The sequence below is a fragment of the Styela clava genome, chromosome 14, assembly GCF_964204865.1.
Source record: "Styela clava chromosome 14, kaStyClav1.hap1.2, whole genome shotgun sequence".
NCBI lineage: Eukaryota > Metazoa > Chordata > Ascidiacea > Stolidobranchia > Styelidae > Styela > Styela clava.
In genome coordinates, this window is record NC_135263.1 from 16770577 (window position 1) to 16787583 (window position 17007).

A 17007-nucleotide genomic window follows, 5' to 3' on the forward strand; every position below is an offset into this window, starting at 1 on the left:
AAGTTTCTAATGACGTATAAAATCCTTGTTGTATGTTGTATTAAAATCATCAACGATAAAACAGTATAATATAAGATAGATAAAACGGTAAAATAACTTAACTTGGTTGGTTGAGGTGCGTGATGTCCGAGAGTCCGAGGTCCAGTGTTCTAATTTTCTTGACACAAAAGCCAAAACGTGGCAAGCGTCACGGGGTCACACGACCTGCGCCTAGTTGTCGCAACAATAGGATTATCATAGCATTAAATAGAGCAAATTTGTTGCTAGTTAGTATTTGTAGTAGTTTAGAAATAAATACCTAATTTCATTCCATGAAGATTATCAGTTGGCCGTATAGAGTTGAACAACAAATATTTAAAGTAAGATATTTTAGAATTAAATGCAAATACCGTATATCGACTTTGATTGGATTACAACGAAACAAATGAATAATTTTGCTAAGCAATGAGTGCGCTTGAGAGACAAACAAAGAAGAACTCGCTCTCGCTCTAAAATAGTTCTCACGCAATTCCTGGTCATTACTAAATTGTTTACTAAGTAAAAAATTATAGTACACAGTAATTTCAGTTTTAATTGTGAATAGAAATCAGTTTGTAGTGTTTATTTGATATAAGGTGTTAAAGGAATAGAAACTAATGTTTAACTAATTAAACAAATTTTCATAACAGTAATGAGCTTGTAAATTCGTATATCATGATTATTGCAATTAGTAAATGTTTCGACCATGACATGCTAGATTCACGATAGTTACACGATATGCTCAGTATTGGAAACAGTTCTGCTTAAAACTAGACTACCGCGTATTGAATAAAATCCAACTTTATGAATAAAAAAAAATGAGGAGTTTTAGCCAATTTTGTTCATTTCAATTTTGGTATCGATTCCCGATATTGATATTGAAGCTTTAAATGTTCCTTATGGTAACTCGTGATACAAAAGGCTAATCAAGATTAATAATTACCAAGAATTTTTTTTGTATTTACTGTATTTGTCTTATTCAAATTTACTGTGTTTTCGGCATAGTAATCCAGGAAACATAATCAAGCATTTATAAATATAATATGCAACATTCCTATTTAATTATGCTTGGATAAAGGAGATTCTATGCAGAACATTGCTTACGTTCTTTTAATCACATGCAGTATCGACGAAATCGAAATAGGCAAATTTGTTTACGCCACATTGATCCACCGTTTAAAACCAGCATTTATCTCAAATAAAAAGTGTATTCATACATATTGGTTTTCAGAATATATTTACCATGATTTTTTACATTATTATGTTTGCCACATTATATTTAACATCAACAAAATGGACAGTACTTGGATCAAGAGTGTTGGGTGAGTACTCAAGGCGTTTTTTTTTTTCAGTAAAACGTATATATCAAATTACTTTTGGGATTCATTCTCATTCATTCTCAATTTATTCTTATTAAGCCTTGTTCTTGCGTGAATTTATCTGGTACGAAACGGAACGATTGACTAAATGTCATTGACGTATGGTAGATTTCCTGAAGAATGTACATTTATTATTATTATTCACAATAAACTTGACAATATTATTATTGTCAAATGAAGCTAGTGATCATGACGTAAGAGAGGATTAGATAAAACTGACAATTTCAAAAGAGAGGCTAATATATACGCCGTCATACTTTTGTTACTAATGATGAGCACGTTTATATTCGAACAAACGAAAATTTGAAAAGAGTGCCAACACGGAATTTTTATCGCCTTCTAAGTTCATTATCATGTATTCTGCTTGGCTCTTAAAAAATAGCACTTTGTAGATGGTAGATTATACTTAGACATAATAATCTTCCCACGAGATACACTTAGTTCGTAGTCAATATTCGACAGATTCAATTCCGAACATAACCCGCGCTGTAATGACGAAAAACGAATCGCTTCACTTTTAAGTCGTTTTGGGAAATTACGAAGTAAGCATTCAATTACTCGCCGCGGTGACCACTACCCTCTTTCTTTCCTTTCATCGCTTGTCAGTCAGATTCGTTTTACCTAAACTTTGTAATTCAATGTGGAAATATTTTTGACCTTGCACTTATAATATAGCAACAACACTCCTTGGTATAATACACAAACAATGTCGTATGTGAAAATGGGCAATGGATAATTAAATTCCAATGTTTGTCATTAGATACGGACCGCATAAGCGATGAACCTCTGAAAACAGTAACAACCATTAGTCTTCAAAACGAAAGCAAGTCATTCGCTACTTCAAGTTTTCCATCAACAACTAGTAAGCAGTTTACTGATAGCGAAGCCATCATCAAAATGGATAAAGTCGTACAAACCTCTAACACGTGGATTGGAACTCAAGAAGTAACTGTTTCTCAGGCTACGTCAACTACTTTATCGCAGGAATCGGCTAAAACTTGGGATGATATCAAAAAGATCACCGTCGAACCAAATTCATTGCTTTCAGTAGCAACAGATAAAATAGGTACAAAAACTATTCATATAATAAAAAAAATTGTCTGTCAATATTCTGACATGACCCGCAAAATATGAATATTGAAAATGATTCTTCCGATAAGCATGACGAGAAGCGGGAGTTTTTGGGAGAGGGTCCATGGTATATTTTGAAATATATTTTCTTTTTGTTTCAGATTTGAAACAATTTGTTCTTTCTGCGGATTCGCGTTGTGAAAGCCATGAGCAATGTGTACGACAAATGCAGATTGCCTTTCAAGAATATTGTGATAAAATTGGAGACAAAATTTGTGGGAGCTACCGACTGCGGGGTGAATTCAACTTCTGGGTTTATCACAACATCACTTTTGCTGTCAATTTACATTAAAACATCTTTTTACAGATTTTGATGAATGCTCTTTTTCAAACGACGTTTCTGTAAATAATTGTTCTGCGAATGCAACATGTACTAACACCTACGGTTCTTACACATGTCAATGTTATAAGGGATACGATGATTTAAATATCAATGATCCTGGACGTAACTGCAGTCGTGAGTTTTTGCGCTGACTACTTTTTTCTATTTGATTCAAATCAATTGATTTAACAACTGTGAAATGCTTGCTGTCATTAAGAATTTGTTGAAACCTGCAAACTTACTTTTACAAAAGCTGAGGTTAAAATGGAAATATATGGAACACGAAAAATGCATTGATGTAAAATATACACAAATTATAGGTTGCAACGTTGCAAAAAATATTATAATAACAAATTAATTGTATACTTTCCAACAATTTCAATACGTAGCTGAATATATTGGACATTTGTAAGTAATACAACTGGTGTTTAAAATTATCACATTCTCTACAGAACGTTGTTTCTACTTCGACAATAAATGCTTCACCCTTTTTGAAAGTACCGAAGTAGATTACAAAACATCACAACTTGAATGTAAGGAGATTGGTGGTCACCTTGCCAATTTATACAATGAAAAACATTGGACAGATTTTATGAAGTATGTCCGTAGTTATAATATCGTTTCGAAAACGAAAGTTACGAACTTATTCCTGGGAATGACATATGATCCAAAAGTAAGTACGCAATTCTATAACAGGGGACGCTTAAACTATATAAGCTATATAGAAAAAGACGAATATATATCATATTTTTATAAGGTAAAAAGATAGGAATTACACTTGACAATATGGAATTGTTGTTTTGTGTTTTGATGGTTTTAGATAGGATTTCTTTACATTGTCATGAACAATGACCTCTTTCTCTCCAAACAAGACACTAGACTAGACAAATCACTTATATATCTACATTTAAGGAATAGATTTATGTGTGCCGTATGGGTTATTATTTTGTTCGCTTATACTGACGATATATCAAGCCTATAGTATTAAAGAATGGTTAAACAGCCGCCAACTGTATTCAAATCCAACTGCGAACCATGTTTTCCAGTTCAATCCATTCATCAATTTAGATCATATTGAGTCAAAATGGTAAAGGTATTGGACCAGATTAGCACATCTCAAATAGGTAGCTTTCAGGATTGACGTAGCCCGCCGTCTGATTAATCTCTGAAGTATTCTAGAACGTGTGAACACGATTGCAAATTGTTAGAAATGCAATTAGTTACGAGCAGATATGTTCAGAATTTCATGATTTATTTCATGTATAGTTTGACCCAAAGTTATTCGAGACAATGAGGCCGGCCCCTTTGCACCGTTTCCGACCAACCGCAAGTAAACTCATCTCCCCAAGTCACTATGTTTGTATTTTTTCTTATGCTCCGTTTGATTTTTGTCCCGCTGCTAATCGGCTGTTAGTGTTTATAATATATTCAAATTGGATTTCGTCGTTTGGACAGTGGTTATGTTATTGTCCCTATTGCGTGTTGTGTTTGCTATCTACTTATGCGATAGAATTTAGTTGACACTTCCTAATTCTATCTTGTCATTGCTTGCATGTTAGAATTGAATTTGTAATTTATTTGCCTCTTGGGTTGGTCCTAAACCTTATCAACTCACCTTCGCTGACATCCATAACTGATCATCGTCACCACCGACCACTACGTTACCCCACTACAGCCCATTTTGTTTCCTATTATCGCATATATTCGTTTACGTAGTACTTTGTCTACAAAAAAACTGAATTGTGTAGTTGTAAATGTCAATAAACCCGGCATGTATTAATAATAGAGCTGTTCAAATTTACTGTCCTAATAATATTTGTGAAGAATTTACTTGTATTAGTACAATTGACACCAATATTACTTTTTAAATTTAGACAAATGAAGTTTTCTATTACAACGGGACGAAAGCATCATCCTCCATCACTTCCAATTCAAATTTATGGCATTCGGGATACCCAAAACGGGATGCTGGATACACAATACTTCTTTTCACGTTAAGTAGTGGTGACAGTTCATCAGAGCAATATTTTACAAACGCGCGCCCAGACTTCATGGCGAAATATCTCTGCGAGTTGAACGTTCATTAGAAAGACAAATTGTCATGAATTCACATATCAATGTGATGTGTTCAATTGTCATGTAATCTAGAAGAGGACGCATATGTTTATGATTTTAAAACAAATAGTATTTGGTTGAATGTGTGGTATATTGTGATCCAATATTAATGTCTTTTTAATTTTATTCTGAAACGTTAAAAACTAAATTGTTTTATTATTTTTGGGTCATAGCACAAAAATTTATTTGATAAAACGTATGCTTTATGCTTTGAATAAATTTTGTGCCAAATTTTCCTTGGTTTTAAATACTACTCACGTTTTACATATATTACTAAACGATAAAATACAGTTTAATCAATATACAATGGTAGCAGAATGAAAATGCAGGTTCCATGGGTATGTAGCGACTGTCTCCAGCAATAACCAATTGTAATTTTATGTAACAATTGGCTTTTATGCTAATTCTAAGCTTTAAACGGTTCGATGTTTGAATTTTATTTAGTCGTATACTGTATTTTTTTTTGAATATTCACGGCATCTTGCACTTTGGAAGAGTTGAATGTTGGCAACTAATAATATCTATATTTAATATATATATTTGATGTTATTAATTGCCGTATTGTAATTTTACGAAGAACAAGAAAATTGTGAAAATAGCATTGACTGAATCAATATTATAAATGGCATCTATCTGCAGTGCCTAACATACTATTTCATTGATTTGCAAGATTCGGGTCGTATTTGCTCCTCGAGTACCAATGACTTGACAGAGCCTTGTGGGGAAACGTCCCATAAAAATATGAAAAATCTTAAAAATTAACGTTGATATACTTTTATTAGGGAGCTTCACATAAACATCTTTTACGATGACTTATTTCAATTTATATTAATTTCGCATTCACGTGTTTAAAATCTTTTCTAAATATAGGGCTAAACAACGAAAAATCAAACTCTGTGAATTTGCATTATGTCGCAATTTCGCCAACAATTTAGGGTTTCTGATTATGTAAGTGGAAAAAGCCCTCTGCGAAGCAGAACATTAAAATAAAAGCCTTTTAGCCATCTCTATTTTTAACTCTCTGGCCGTTTACAGATTACGCAAAGGGTCGCAATTCATGATCTTACTCATCGGCATCGACTTGAATTTCCGCGTCTAATACGTACGCCTTCTTCAACTCTGTAGCGACTCCCGTTCATAGTTGCATAGCATGATTTCCTGAAAATTTCGTTGACCCACTTTATTTGGAATCTCCGATATATGAGGTCATTCTCTGTTGTTGCTGTTGTATATGTTTTATAATTAAAACATAATATAGTGTTAAAGTCAGAATCCAGCACGAAATTAGAGATATGGTGGAATATTTGCTGGCAAAAAGGTAACAAGACAGATTGGGAGAAAGTCGAACGTTAAAAATAAAAGTATGGTCAAATACTAATTGCTATTTTATAACGGATTATCAGCCATTAATATGTTCAGGAGTATATTTATTTCTTGAAATTAATATTTATCTGGAATACAAGGATATTCAATACAAGATTCAACACTACAATATCTAGCGGCCTACTTGAAATTGATGTTTACTTCACGTTATTTGCATTAATTAATGAAAATATGTATTGAATTATTCAAATTAATTGTATTCAATTATATCAATCAATTTGAACAGGATCAAAAAGATAAATTATATTTGACATTCGACTATTGAACTTCAACGCCAGGAGAGATGGTGCACGAATATCCTTTTCGGGTCAAAATTTGGAGAAATCAGTTGCCATCATATTACCCGTCTCATATCATGATATTGTGTTTAATTGGCGCCCATATCATATCCTGTATCGAGTAATCGTTCAATGGTCGCTTTGTTTGTTACTGAGTATTTTGGATATATACCAACTTCCTTTCCGCGTGAACGCTTGCCAATAAATGGTAAAAAGGATGCGGCAATTCGCAGTAACCGTTCCCCACTTTCCTGCCTGCAAAAGTTGTATCAGTTTGCATTGTTCCACGTCCTGAAAATCATGCCAGTTAGCCAGACATGTTTTCAGTTTCATGTGCATATTGCGAAGTGTTCAGTGCCAACCTTCAGATGAGGTAATTCGTTGCAGATTCCCAATTATGAGATATTATGGATTAGAGCAAGATAATTTAGTAAATAGTTGGTAAGGAAATTTTGGAGCGATGCCAAAGATAGTTTCACCAAATATGAAAAATTCCAACAGTGGAAGTTGCCACCCATAGTGTCTCCAGGACTTTTGTGAAGACAATTTTCATTACAATTTAATGTCTATAACTGATGACGTATTTGTCCTACTACATCAGGGATGGCGAACCATATTTAATAGGTTTCTCAAAATTAGACTTTTATTGTGGAAAAACAAGATTGCATATATACATGTTAGTCAAGTAATCAACGTTTGCTTTGAGAAGCCTGCTGTTGCATCTCTACCGCAAATCTTATAATACTTGGATGGTCTTTTAAATTTTTTTCGAGATTTACACATGTAGATTTTATATCATGACTGGGGGTTTATAAAATTATGAGCCAAAGCACGGACTTGCACGCATAGTATGGGACGAGGGTTTGACAAATCCGAGAAATATGTCAAGGACGCGAGTGGAATCTACCGAGTACAAAAGTTGCCGTGCGTGGCTGTTCAACTATTTTAATATAATATATATATTTTTTTTCTCCTGATTTTTTCTTCTAATACATGGACAAACGCCATTGTTTTTAATACCGACTTTCGTTAATTTGAGAGCCTTTTAGCACATTTGGTGACGCCTCCGTTACGTGAATATTCAAACCATAAACGGGAATTCGTATTTCTAGTGGTATGCAAGATCTTCAGTTACTAACAAAGTCTCAATTTGAAATAAATTTAATGAATCTATACTTTCAGAAAGGAACTTTACCAACTAATTTATTTTGCTATATTAGTTTTGTGTCGTTCTGAATTCTTGCAGTAAACATCAGTCAAACTATACCTCGAATAAAACGTAAAATTACTGAAATATAGAGAGCTTTCTTTGGTATGACGGTCGTTAGCGACGAAAGAAAAGTTTTTTTTTATAAAGCCAATGTGATACATAATTTTGACCATATATTGTTTTGTACCGCGCTTTAAAGATGTCAACGTACAGAGCGCAGGTGTCAGGTAGTAAAAATAGAATTGAATACGGATAAAAAAAAAACGAACTCCATCGAATTCTAGAATATCCGAATCTCAGTATATCCGAATATTGTTGGATTGAATTGGCGGTAATTTCTATCACAGAAATGTCACTATGTTTTTTGTATGAATTCGTGATTTGGCGGGTCACGGGAAGAACTTGGTGGATCAGTTTGTTCCCGCGGGTCAGTGGATCGCCATTCCTTTACCAGTTATTGCTCATAAGCAACTGACCGAGTATCTTTTTAAAATATTTTCACACCTCGCAAAATGGACATACGCATTAATTCAACTATAATGTCGTAGATAGCATCTTTATATTTTCCCGGGGAGCGGAAAACCGTCTATTTACTACCCCACTTTAGCCACGAGATAGTAAATATAAGGTAGGATAAGCAAAACCACAATATCTATTATTATGTAAAGCATTTGGCTTTCATTTACACTTTGCAAATCCTCAAAATAAGTCACCATACGGGATACTGAATGCCTGATATATCATATTGCAAAATAATGAAACATGTCCACTAAATTGCTCTATTCAAAGCTCTCCAGAGGCAGTGCTTATTTATCTTGTTGGCGTATTTCCTGTAGGCCTATTTGGTATTTATGAGCTATCTCATTTCAAATAAACTTTATGCTGTGTTGAAAAGCTATAGCCACCATATGAAGATTATTTAACCGTTATTTATATTTTCAGAATTATTGATTCATCGGTATACATTAATTAAGTTAGGTTATTAGGTTATATTACATTAATTAGGTTAGTCATACATATACATAAAATACTTTCCTGTTTGGGAAGTGAAAATAATGGAATCTGTCGTAGCAATAATTGCTTTCATCTGGATGACACACTTGGGATCTTCCGGTTAGTATTTTTATATATTATAGCGTTATGCATGTGAAAACAAATCATGGTGTTTTATTAAAACTTAGTTGCTTCTTTCTGAGTTCACGTCTAGCAGTGTTTTGAAAGAAAAGAATAACCGGGCATTATCGTGAATGTGCGCGGCCCTCATGTACATTGTATTTGAGCATTGCTCCTGTTTGTTATGAATCTTTATCCCAATGGAAGATTACAGCTCAATAAATCCAACCCATTATTGTTATCAGGCTTGATACTTTTTGAACCTGGTCACAATCTTGAATAATCCCGACGCTGTAAGCTACCATTGCGGGAATCGCTGTAAAGTCGTCTTGAGTAAGCATGCGGATATAGAACCGATTTGTCATCTATATTGATGTACAAAATAACACCATACAACACAATAATATCTTCAATTTTGTTTTTATGTAAATATAGATGAACAGACAAACGCAATTCAGGATTCATACCAAGTTTTCATAGAACCATCGGACTTCATTCTTACCTATAAATTTCTTTCATAAACTATACTTTAATTATAGTTTTGTGGCTCACTCGTGTTTTGTATGTTTATTGGAACTCCAACACGACTAGCGCCATATTTTGTTTGCACTTTTAACCTCGGAAACGACCAAAAAGTTGATCCCATATACTCTAACTTCGACGTAAACCGCTGGTGGAGTGCAGTATATTTGTTGGGGTTAAAATGTCGTAGATTTTTCGCTTCCTGTCATCATATATTCTTTCTCTTTGTCAAATTTTCTTGGAAAGACGGCTGGCTGTATTTGATATCGATTATGTTTAATCGTACCGTGTCATTTCAGAGCGGTAGTCCTTCCCGCTATTTTGAGAGCCGTAAACAATATTGAATGGCAGCGCATGCTGATATTTAGTCGTTTAATTGGTCTGATCGCGTGAACGTGTTATTGAGAAGCGATTGTTAGGTTTCCTAAGCTTGTGTGTGAATTTCATCAAACGAAATATGATCCCGGTATTTTAAAGAGCTAATGTCATATCATATTATATGTATATACATCTTATAAATATTCGGATCTTGTCCTATCTAAAAAGTTTTCAGCCGACATAATCGCCTGGCGACGAGCACCCAAGAATTTACTGTCAGTGTATCTGGCAACAACAAAAAATTATGTCAAATGTTATTCCAAGCTTCAAGTTATGTTTAATACACTACATAGTTGCATATTTCACCACCATAATAGTTTCAGTAACACTTCAGTCATCACCCGTAACTTTGCTAAGAGACCAGAATCCTTTTGACTTATTGCGTGACCTTTGCCCTTCTAGCAAATATCTTATACTTGATAAAGCAGAAGTGTATATTTTACTCGTTTTTTGTCCTTGTAGTTAGTATACCAGAATGCACCGTTCCGTGAAATTTGTTTTGAATTGTTTATCGTGAGGTTAAGTCAGTAGCATAAAATGCATACATCGGATTTCAAACTTTGCTTTTATTTTTCAGCTGACGATATCAAAGGATTGCGTATAACCAGCAAAGATTTTGTATTCACCGCATCATGGGAGCCCGTAGCTGCGCGCAATGAAACTGAGTCCGACGACTCTACACCGACAATGTACACTCTGTCTGCGTATGGGTACGTTTTTGTCTATATTAATTTAAAGTATTCAATTTGACGAAAACGTTTAGATGAAAATATTACTTTGCAAATATAAAGCGATTCTGTTGAACTCATTTTTGAGGGCAAATTTTTTTTTCTGTTGCACTGACGTGTTGGTACCAAAGTTGGAAATGTTTTTTGTATGAGTCGATTTTACACGTCAGTGCACGAGTTTGACTTGAGACAGATTGAAAAATGTTAATAAAATGTTCAAAATTGTTCTTTTCAATTAATATGGAGTTGCTGTAAAATTTTTGTCATGTAGTCATTGTGGGAAAACTGAGGTAAGCTTTCATAAATATAGCGACATATAAACGACCGTTGACTCAGAAAGAAAGAACAGAATAATTTTGTCGTCGACGTTAAACTCGACATGTCATTTGATTTGCAGGCTAAGCAATCACAGTAAAGACTCAATCTTTTTTTTCAAATTACACGGTTTTAATCCAAAAAATTACATTGTGGGAATTGAACACAATAAACCATGCTATTATTGATTTCAAATAAATGTTAAATATTAATTTCAATTTGATATAAAAGGTCGAGCCGCAAATTTGGATAAAAAGTATATAATAGCTTTCTATCAACTATTTCTATCTTCAATTCCTGAATTTTTTGAATTCTATTGGGCTGCGAATAAAACATTTTTAACAACAATGATAACAACAGACAACCACACCAACAATAGCCAGAACAATTTAGCAAAAAGAACTGAAGGTTCACTTGGTGTCCGATAAAGTGCTTTGTGTATTGAATGGAACTTTTGGAAGTCTGCACAAAATAGTTATTATTTTTTGAAACAAAAAAAATTGAAACTTTAGATTATATTTTAATTTTTTTTAACATGTTTCAGACTGGATGATTCGCCCGGTTTTACTCCCGTTACCAATTGCGCGAACGTAACAGAACACATCTGTGTTATTGACCCTGATATTTATGACTTCATTGGAAAGACCCATTGGAAATACAAATTTAAAGTGTATGCATCGAGTGGAGATAAAGCGGTTGGGGAAAGCTCAGTTGTACAATATGTTCCTTTCAAAGATCGTGAGTTAATCCTATTATATTATAACAGGAGGGAATGTGAGTTGTAGACTTCGTTGCCTAATTTGACACGGAAGGTAGGCCTACATATGGAGCGTTCTGCAAAATTGTTGTTGTTGAACAAATCGCTCTTCTAATCTCTTCTTGAATTTACAGGTAAAAGAAGTAGATAATTTCTCCCAGTCCTATGGAGCTTAATATTTAACACCAAATTTTGCGTAATTGGCGCCCCACGTAGTTGTACGTCATACTAGTTTTAGTTACGTCATACATTTTATCTCGAAACCTATGTCCGATATCGAATGAATTACTACGACGGCGGACTTGGATTGTAATTTTTATTTGAAGCATTTTATCGTAAAACGAATTTTTGTGTAGGTCACATGTCATAGAGTCTATGACATAGACCATAGATTGCGAACCATTGGCCCACCGTGTTTTTCGGTGACGCCAAGTCCCGAATTAATGCAAAAAATACAAACATATCAGTGATACAAATTGGTTAAACTTGTGTATTACATCAGCTTTAAAAAATCTTTAGCATGGCGGTTCTGCAGTATTTTGTTTGGAACTGAAATTGCAATCCCACTGAGTTTTAAATTTTGCATACCACTGAATTCAAAAGGAAAAATTATGCCGCACATGATTTCATAAAGTCGAGTACGAGAAATCGCCTCAGTCATGACATAGCTGCAGCATGTGTATTATATGTTTCCAACCAGGGATGCTGCAACAGCAAGTTTTGCATTGATGCAAACTTCGATTACATAATATTCATGAAATATATTCTTTGACCCATTCATGGAAAAAGGTTCGCCATCCCGGTCCTAGACCAAGAGCACTGCTCTACTGCGGCAAGTTATTTGACCTTTGGGCATTGCCTTTTTATTTGTGTTTAATGTAATATCTTCTAATAAAACGACGACATAAATTTTAATTTCGATTATGCAAGCTAAAACTCTCGATAGTCCATAATTGTGTTACCTCCGTTCTTGTTAACACTCAAATATATCTTTAAAATCTATTCAAGTTAGCGGTAATTGAAATCGCTAAAGATCAGGTGATATACATCGGCTACAACATGAAGATGTATTATGATATTATACCGTCGACTTATATATATTATTGTATTTTAATTTAGGTTACATGGTCATATCTCCTCCCGAAATGAATATAACTCGAGATGGCAAAAACATTACAGTGTATTTAGAAAGTCCTCTTCCTCTGTTTAATGCGCATGACTCTGCATATTTTGAAATTGAAGCATTTAGAAACGACTCCTTGGAAGAGGGATATACATACACGGTAAAGACTTAGTTTTTCAATACTATATAACGACGTTATCGTCGGGTGTAAACATTTTTGGCAAGAAAATTTGGAAATGAGACCAAGGTCACCTGTGACCACTGTCTATATATAGTATTTTTATTTTCTTATTAGACTACAACCGTACCTGGAATGTCGGACAATATTGTGAGCTGGATCACCTCGGCTCCTCAGAATGTTACAATTTGCGTTAAAGCAAGATATCTTTTTGATATCCATTACAAATATGAAGGGCAGTGGCGTCAGGTAAGATTATAATTCAATCAATTAGTAAATTTCAATTTCATATGTGTAGGCAGAAAAAAATAGTCACCGAACCGTACCATCTGAAGAAGTTTTTTGGGAACATTATATACCAAATGTCAATTCGTTATAAAATTTGGGATTGAGCCGACAGAAACCTCGCATTGAATAGCTCTTCAAAACTCGTGGGGTATAATTATATGCCAGAGATGGCAAAACTTTTTCCATGAATGAGTTAAAAATTATACTTTTATTGTGGAAAAAAGACTGTTGGCCATAGATATGTAATCAAAATTTGCATCAATGAGAAATCTGCTGTTGCATCTTTTTAACAAATCTCCTGTTCGAAAACTTGCAATATTGAGCATTACACATGCCACACTTATATCACGACTGAGACGATTTCTCGTACTCGATTTTATGGAATCATGTGCGGAAACATGGATTCCCGTGCACACTATGGAGGTGGGGAGAGTCTGGTATTTGGCAGATTCGATGAACTCGAGTAATATGGGTCAAGAACTAGAATTGAATATACCGAGATCATGACGTCTATTTGAAAACGCAGTCATCGTAATTATCTCGTATGTATTACGGCAACGACTGGGTTCGACATCTCTGTTTTATGCTATATATATACAACCTACAGGCTTTCTCCTGCCCTGAGACCAATGTGGAAAATTATATCCCTCGTATCTTTAAATAGAATTTTGAGTGAAAGTCTTTTTCTTCAGAAATGCATTCGAGAACTCATCCAAAAAAAGAAACCAGAAGCATCAACAGATGATGTAAATTTATCTGCAGAATTTGGGTAAGATCTAACTTAAATACTGTACTGTAATAACTAATCACCACATGGAAATGTCTGGAACAAAAATGGATTTGTCAAAGCATATAATTGAAACTGTGATATTTCAAAAAATTGTATTTTGTATCGTGTTAACGGAAAATGATAATAATCATTTATGACTCGAGACGACGAAAATACGACTCCACAATCACGTTCAAAATTTTGCATTCGATACCTGAGAGTTTAAAATCAACATAAATATTTCTAAATCAGCTTTTACGAATATCAGCAGGCTGCCGACTCTGGTGACAATAGCAGTTCTTTTCGGAGTTATAGTTCTTGTTTTGCTGATCGTTGGATTCAGAATGCTTTTCATAAAACATTATCGGAATCCATTTCAGGACCCGAACTTGACATTGCCCAGAAATACAGTAAGTACTGTTGTTTTTATTAGTCAAGGATTGTTTTGTGCTCAGATTGTCTGGATCGGCGCCTGGCATTGTGCTAAGCGTCATGAAAACGCTTTTCGGGGGTCCAACAAGCAACTTGACATAGCCATTGGACGGTTACGACATTTCCCACACATTCACCTCACCTTTTCTCCACCGCGAATATAAATGAAATATTCCCATCTTAAAATATTTGATCAATTCACAGGAAAGGCACCATAAAAACTTGATTGGGGCGGAATTGTTGTTGTAGTAAACCGTCATCATCTTTCAATAAACTTACTCAACAGTGTTTTCGAATATTCAAGTGGCTGCTTAATAAAAAGCTTTGAACATCGTGTTTTAGGTCATAGCAACTAATACAGATGAAATTGATAAACTGGTCATTGCCGTGCAACCCCCTGAAAAATATGACAATATTAGAGGCAGTAGAGAGTCAAGTAACAACAATTTGAGTCACTACGAAAACGATGTTGAAAATGCTGCGTCAACGGAACTGTTCATCGCTGGATCGGATGATACTGAACTTTCAACACCGCAACAATTGCCCTTGATAAAAATATCGCCAGTCAGAAATTTCAAAATTGTCAATTCATTGACAAATAGGAACACTCGTGTAGAGAGCGCTGATTCGGCATTCTGCGATGGCATGTCTGGTCTCACTTTGTCTGAATCAAGGATGTCACCAGAATCGAATAGCGACCGATGCAGTCCTTTACACAAGTCGCCGGGTTCTTGCGAGTCTGTGTTCATGGAGGACGAGGCATACATCCGTGTTCCATTTGACTTAGTCCAATCAAACTGAGTTAGAGTTATGACTATGTGTTAGGCAGCTTCGTTTGAACGCATGTTCCAAACAAATGAGTCATCGAGCGCAAAATTGAAGTAAACGAATACATAAGATATATATATTATCTTCCGAATTCTGCGCAAAATATATTTCAAGTTTCCCCGTAACACTGTTTTGTTTGCCTGTATTAATTTCGTCATAGAAGTTGCAACTTTTAATCAAAATATATTCTTTTACTGATTTTCATTTAACAAAATTGTTGTTGCCATGCTAAATGTTTTGGGGAAAATGAATGCAAAATATAAATATGTACTAAAACATAGCAATTTTTCATAGCAATATAAAACAATTAAATCCAAGGTGAATTCAAAAGTGATACATTTAATTGATAAAAATGCATATTTTGAAATTCATTCTTTTCTTTCAATTTCGTGATGCAATAAATATTCAGAGTACTTATCATCAGAGTTTCTCTTTACAGATTGTCTTTACCGCTTATAAGAACAATAGCATGCTTACGCATTGTCCTTGAAGATTTTCAACCAGCGTTCCAAAAAAAACTTTCATGTGTTCCGCGTCAAATTGTTGTTCCGCAAATTTTTTCCTTGATTGCCATATTATTTTATGAGAATATTTTACCGAGCGAAAGGGGTATTTTATTGTAGCAAATTTTATAAACATAAATAAAAACTGACAAATGGCACACAAAACCGAGCCCATTTTTAGCCGCTCAAATTTCAATTGTTACGTAATTGTTAAATTATTGATTATTTATATCGGCCCCTGTTAACACAATAAACAAGGCATTCGAAATCACTCATCAACAGTGTGACCTCTGAAATTCCAGAATCTCATTTTGGGTTTTATTAACATTATAAAAGAAATGTAGTTAGCCAGTAAAATTTGCCATTCGGGGCAATTTCACAATGTTATTTTATTTATAATACATAGCGCATAATATATCAAATTAGTATTAAACTGAGATCCGTTGAAGAAGAAAGATGATTTGTCTTTCCTAATTCCCTGCCGGAATATAGGATCTGTGCTAAAGATATCACATCGCATTACTATTTCTACTGCTACTAGCAGTCTATCTTGATAATTGTCATTGATATTTCAGCGTTTGGCGACATGTGTATGAAAATCGTTTATTTGTACTGTGTCTGTACTGTTGTTATTTGTAGAACTGAACTTGAATTTTTTACACTGTTTCCCAACTCGAGTCGGTAAAAGCCATTAGTGTTGTTTTTTTGCAATGCCAAAACTGATCGAAAATATTAGTTAATTGGATTGTTGCCGGAAAAACTTTCGTTTGGTGTTCCGCAAAAGTGTTCGGTGGTTTGAAAAATTTAAAATCTGCTGGGACTCCGCACAACATGTTTTGATACTAGGATTCCATCGTCAACGTTCAACGAGCGCAAATGATATTATTCTCTCTTGAGAATAAGGACTAGTCGCTAGCGGAACAAATTACCAAGAATACATAAATGGAATCTACCATTTATAGGATTACACTTAGGCGCACAGTTCTAAAGAATATTTCATAATGATCAGAAATAAGTTTACAATTTGAACTGAAGGACTGCCGTTCTTCAAATTATGGGAAGTGGCAATACATCGTTGTGTACTTTGCTGGTGGCTGCTAAGTCATTTTGTCCCGAATTTACTGTTAATAGTGAACAGGCGATACAGAACCTAAAGAAAGCGGGGCGGGCAAAATTTACACATTTTCTTGATCTAAGAGTTCTTTTCCCACTGATATCAATATGTACTTAGTATCTA

The 17007-nt window shown here is 34.4% G+C and overlaps 2 protein-coding genes across 6 annotated transcripts; both read left to right on the forward strand.

Annotated features, from left to right (window-relative positions):
* Positions 1–1250: 1250 nt before the first annotated feature.
* LOC120341430 (uncharacterized) lies at positions 1251–5467 on the forward strand. Its single transcript, XM_039409936.2, has 6 exons — positions 1251–1340; positions 2158–2463; positions 2630–2764; positions 2836–2985; positions 3303–3523; positions 4725–5467. The coding sequence occupies exons 1-6, from the start codon at positions 1262–1264 to the stop codon at positions 4935–4937; spliced, it is 1104 nt and encodes a 367-aa protein (XP_039265870.2). The 5' UTR covers positions 1251–1261; the 3' UTR covers positions 4938–5467.
* Positions 5468–8783: 3316 nt separating this feature from the next.
* On the forward strand, positions 8784–15685 carry LOC120340915 (uncharacterized). 5 transcript variants are annotated; one of them, XM_039409312.2, is made up of 8 exons: positions 8784–8949; positions 10427–10559; positions 11437–11630; positions 12769–12932; positions 13068–13199; positions 13931–14007; positions 14276–14417; positions 14782–15685. In XM_039409312.2, exons 1-8 carry the CDS (start codon positions 8892–8894, stop codon positions 15238–15240), a joined length of 1359 nt encoding a protein of 452 aa, XP_039265246.2. In that variant the 5' UTR covers positions 8784–8891; the 3' UTR covers positions 15241–15685. The 5 variants fall into 5 exon arrangements, with proteins under 5 accessions (XP_039265246.2, XP_039265248.2, XP_039265250.2 ...); XM_039409314.2 differs by having other exon boundaries at positions 14279–14417; XM_039409316.2 differs by having other exon boundaries at positions 14260–14417; positions 14782–14937.
* The last annotated feature ends 1322 nt before the right edge of the window (positions 15686–17007 follow it).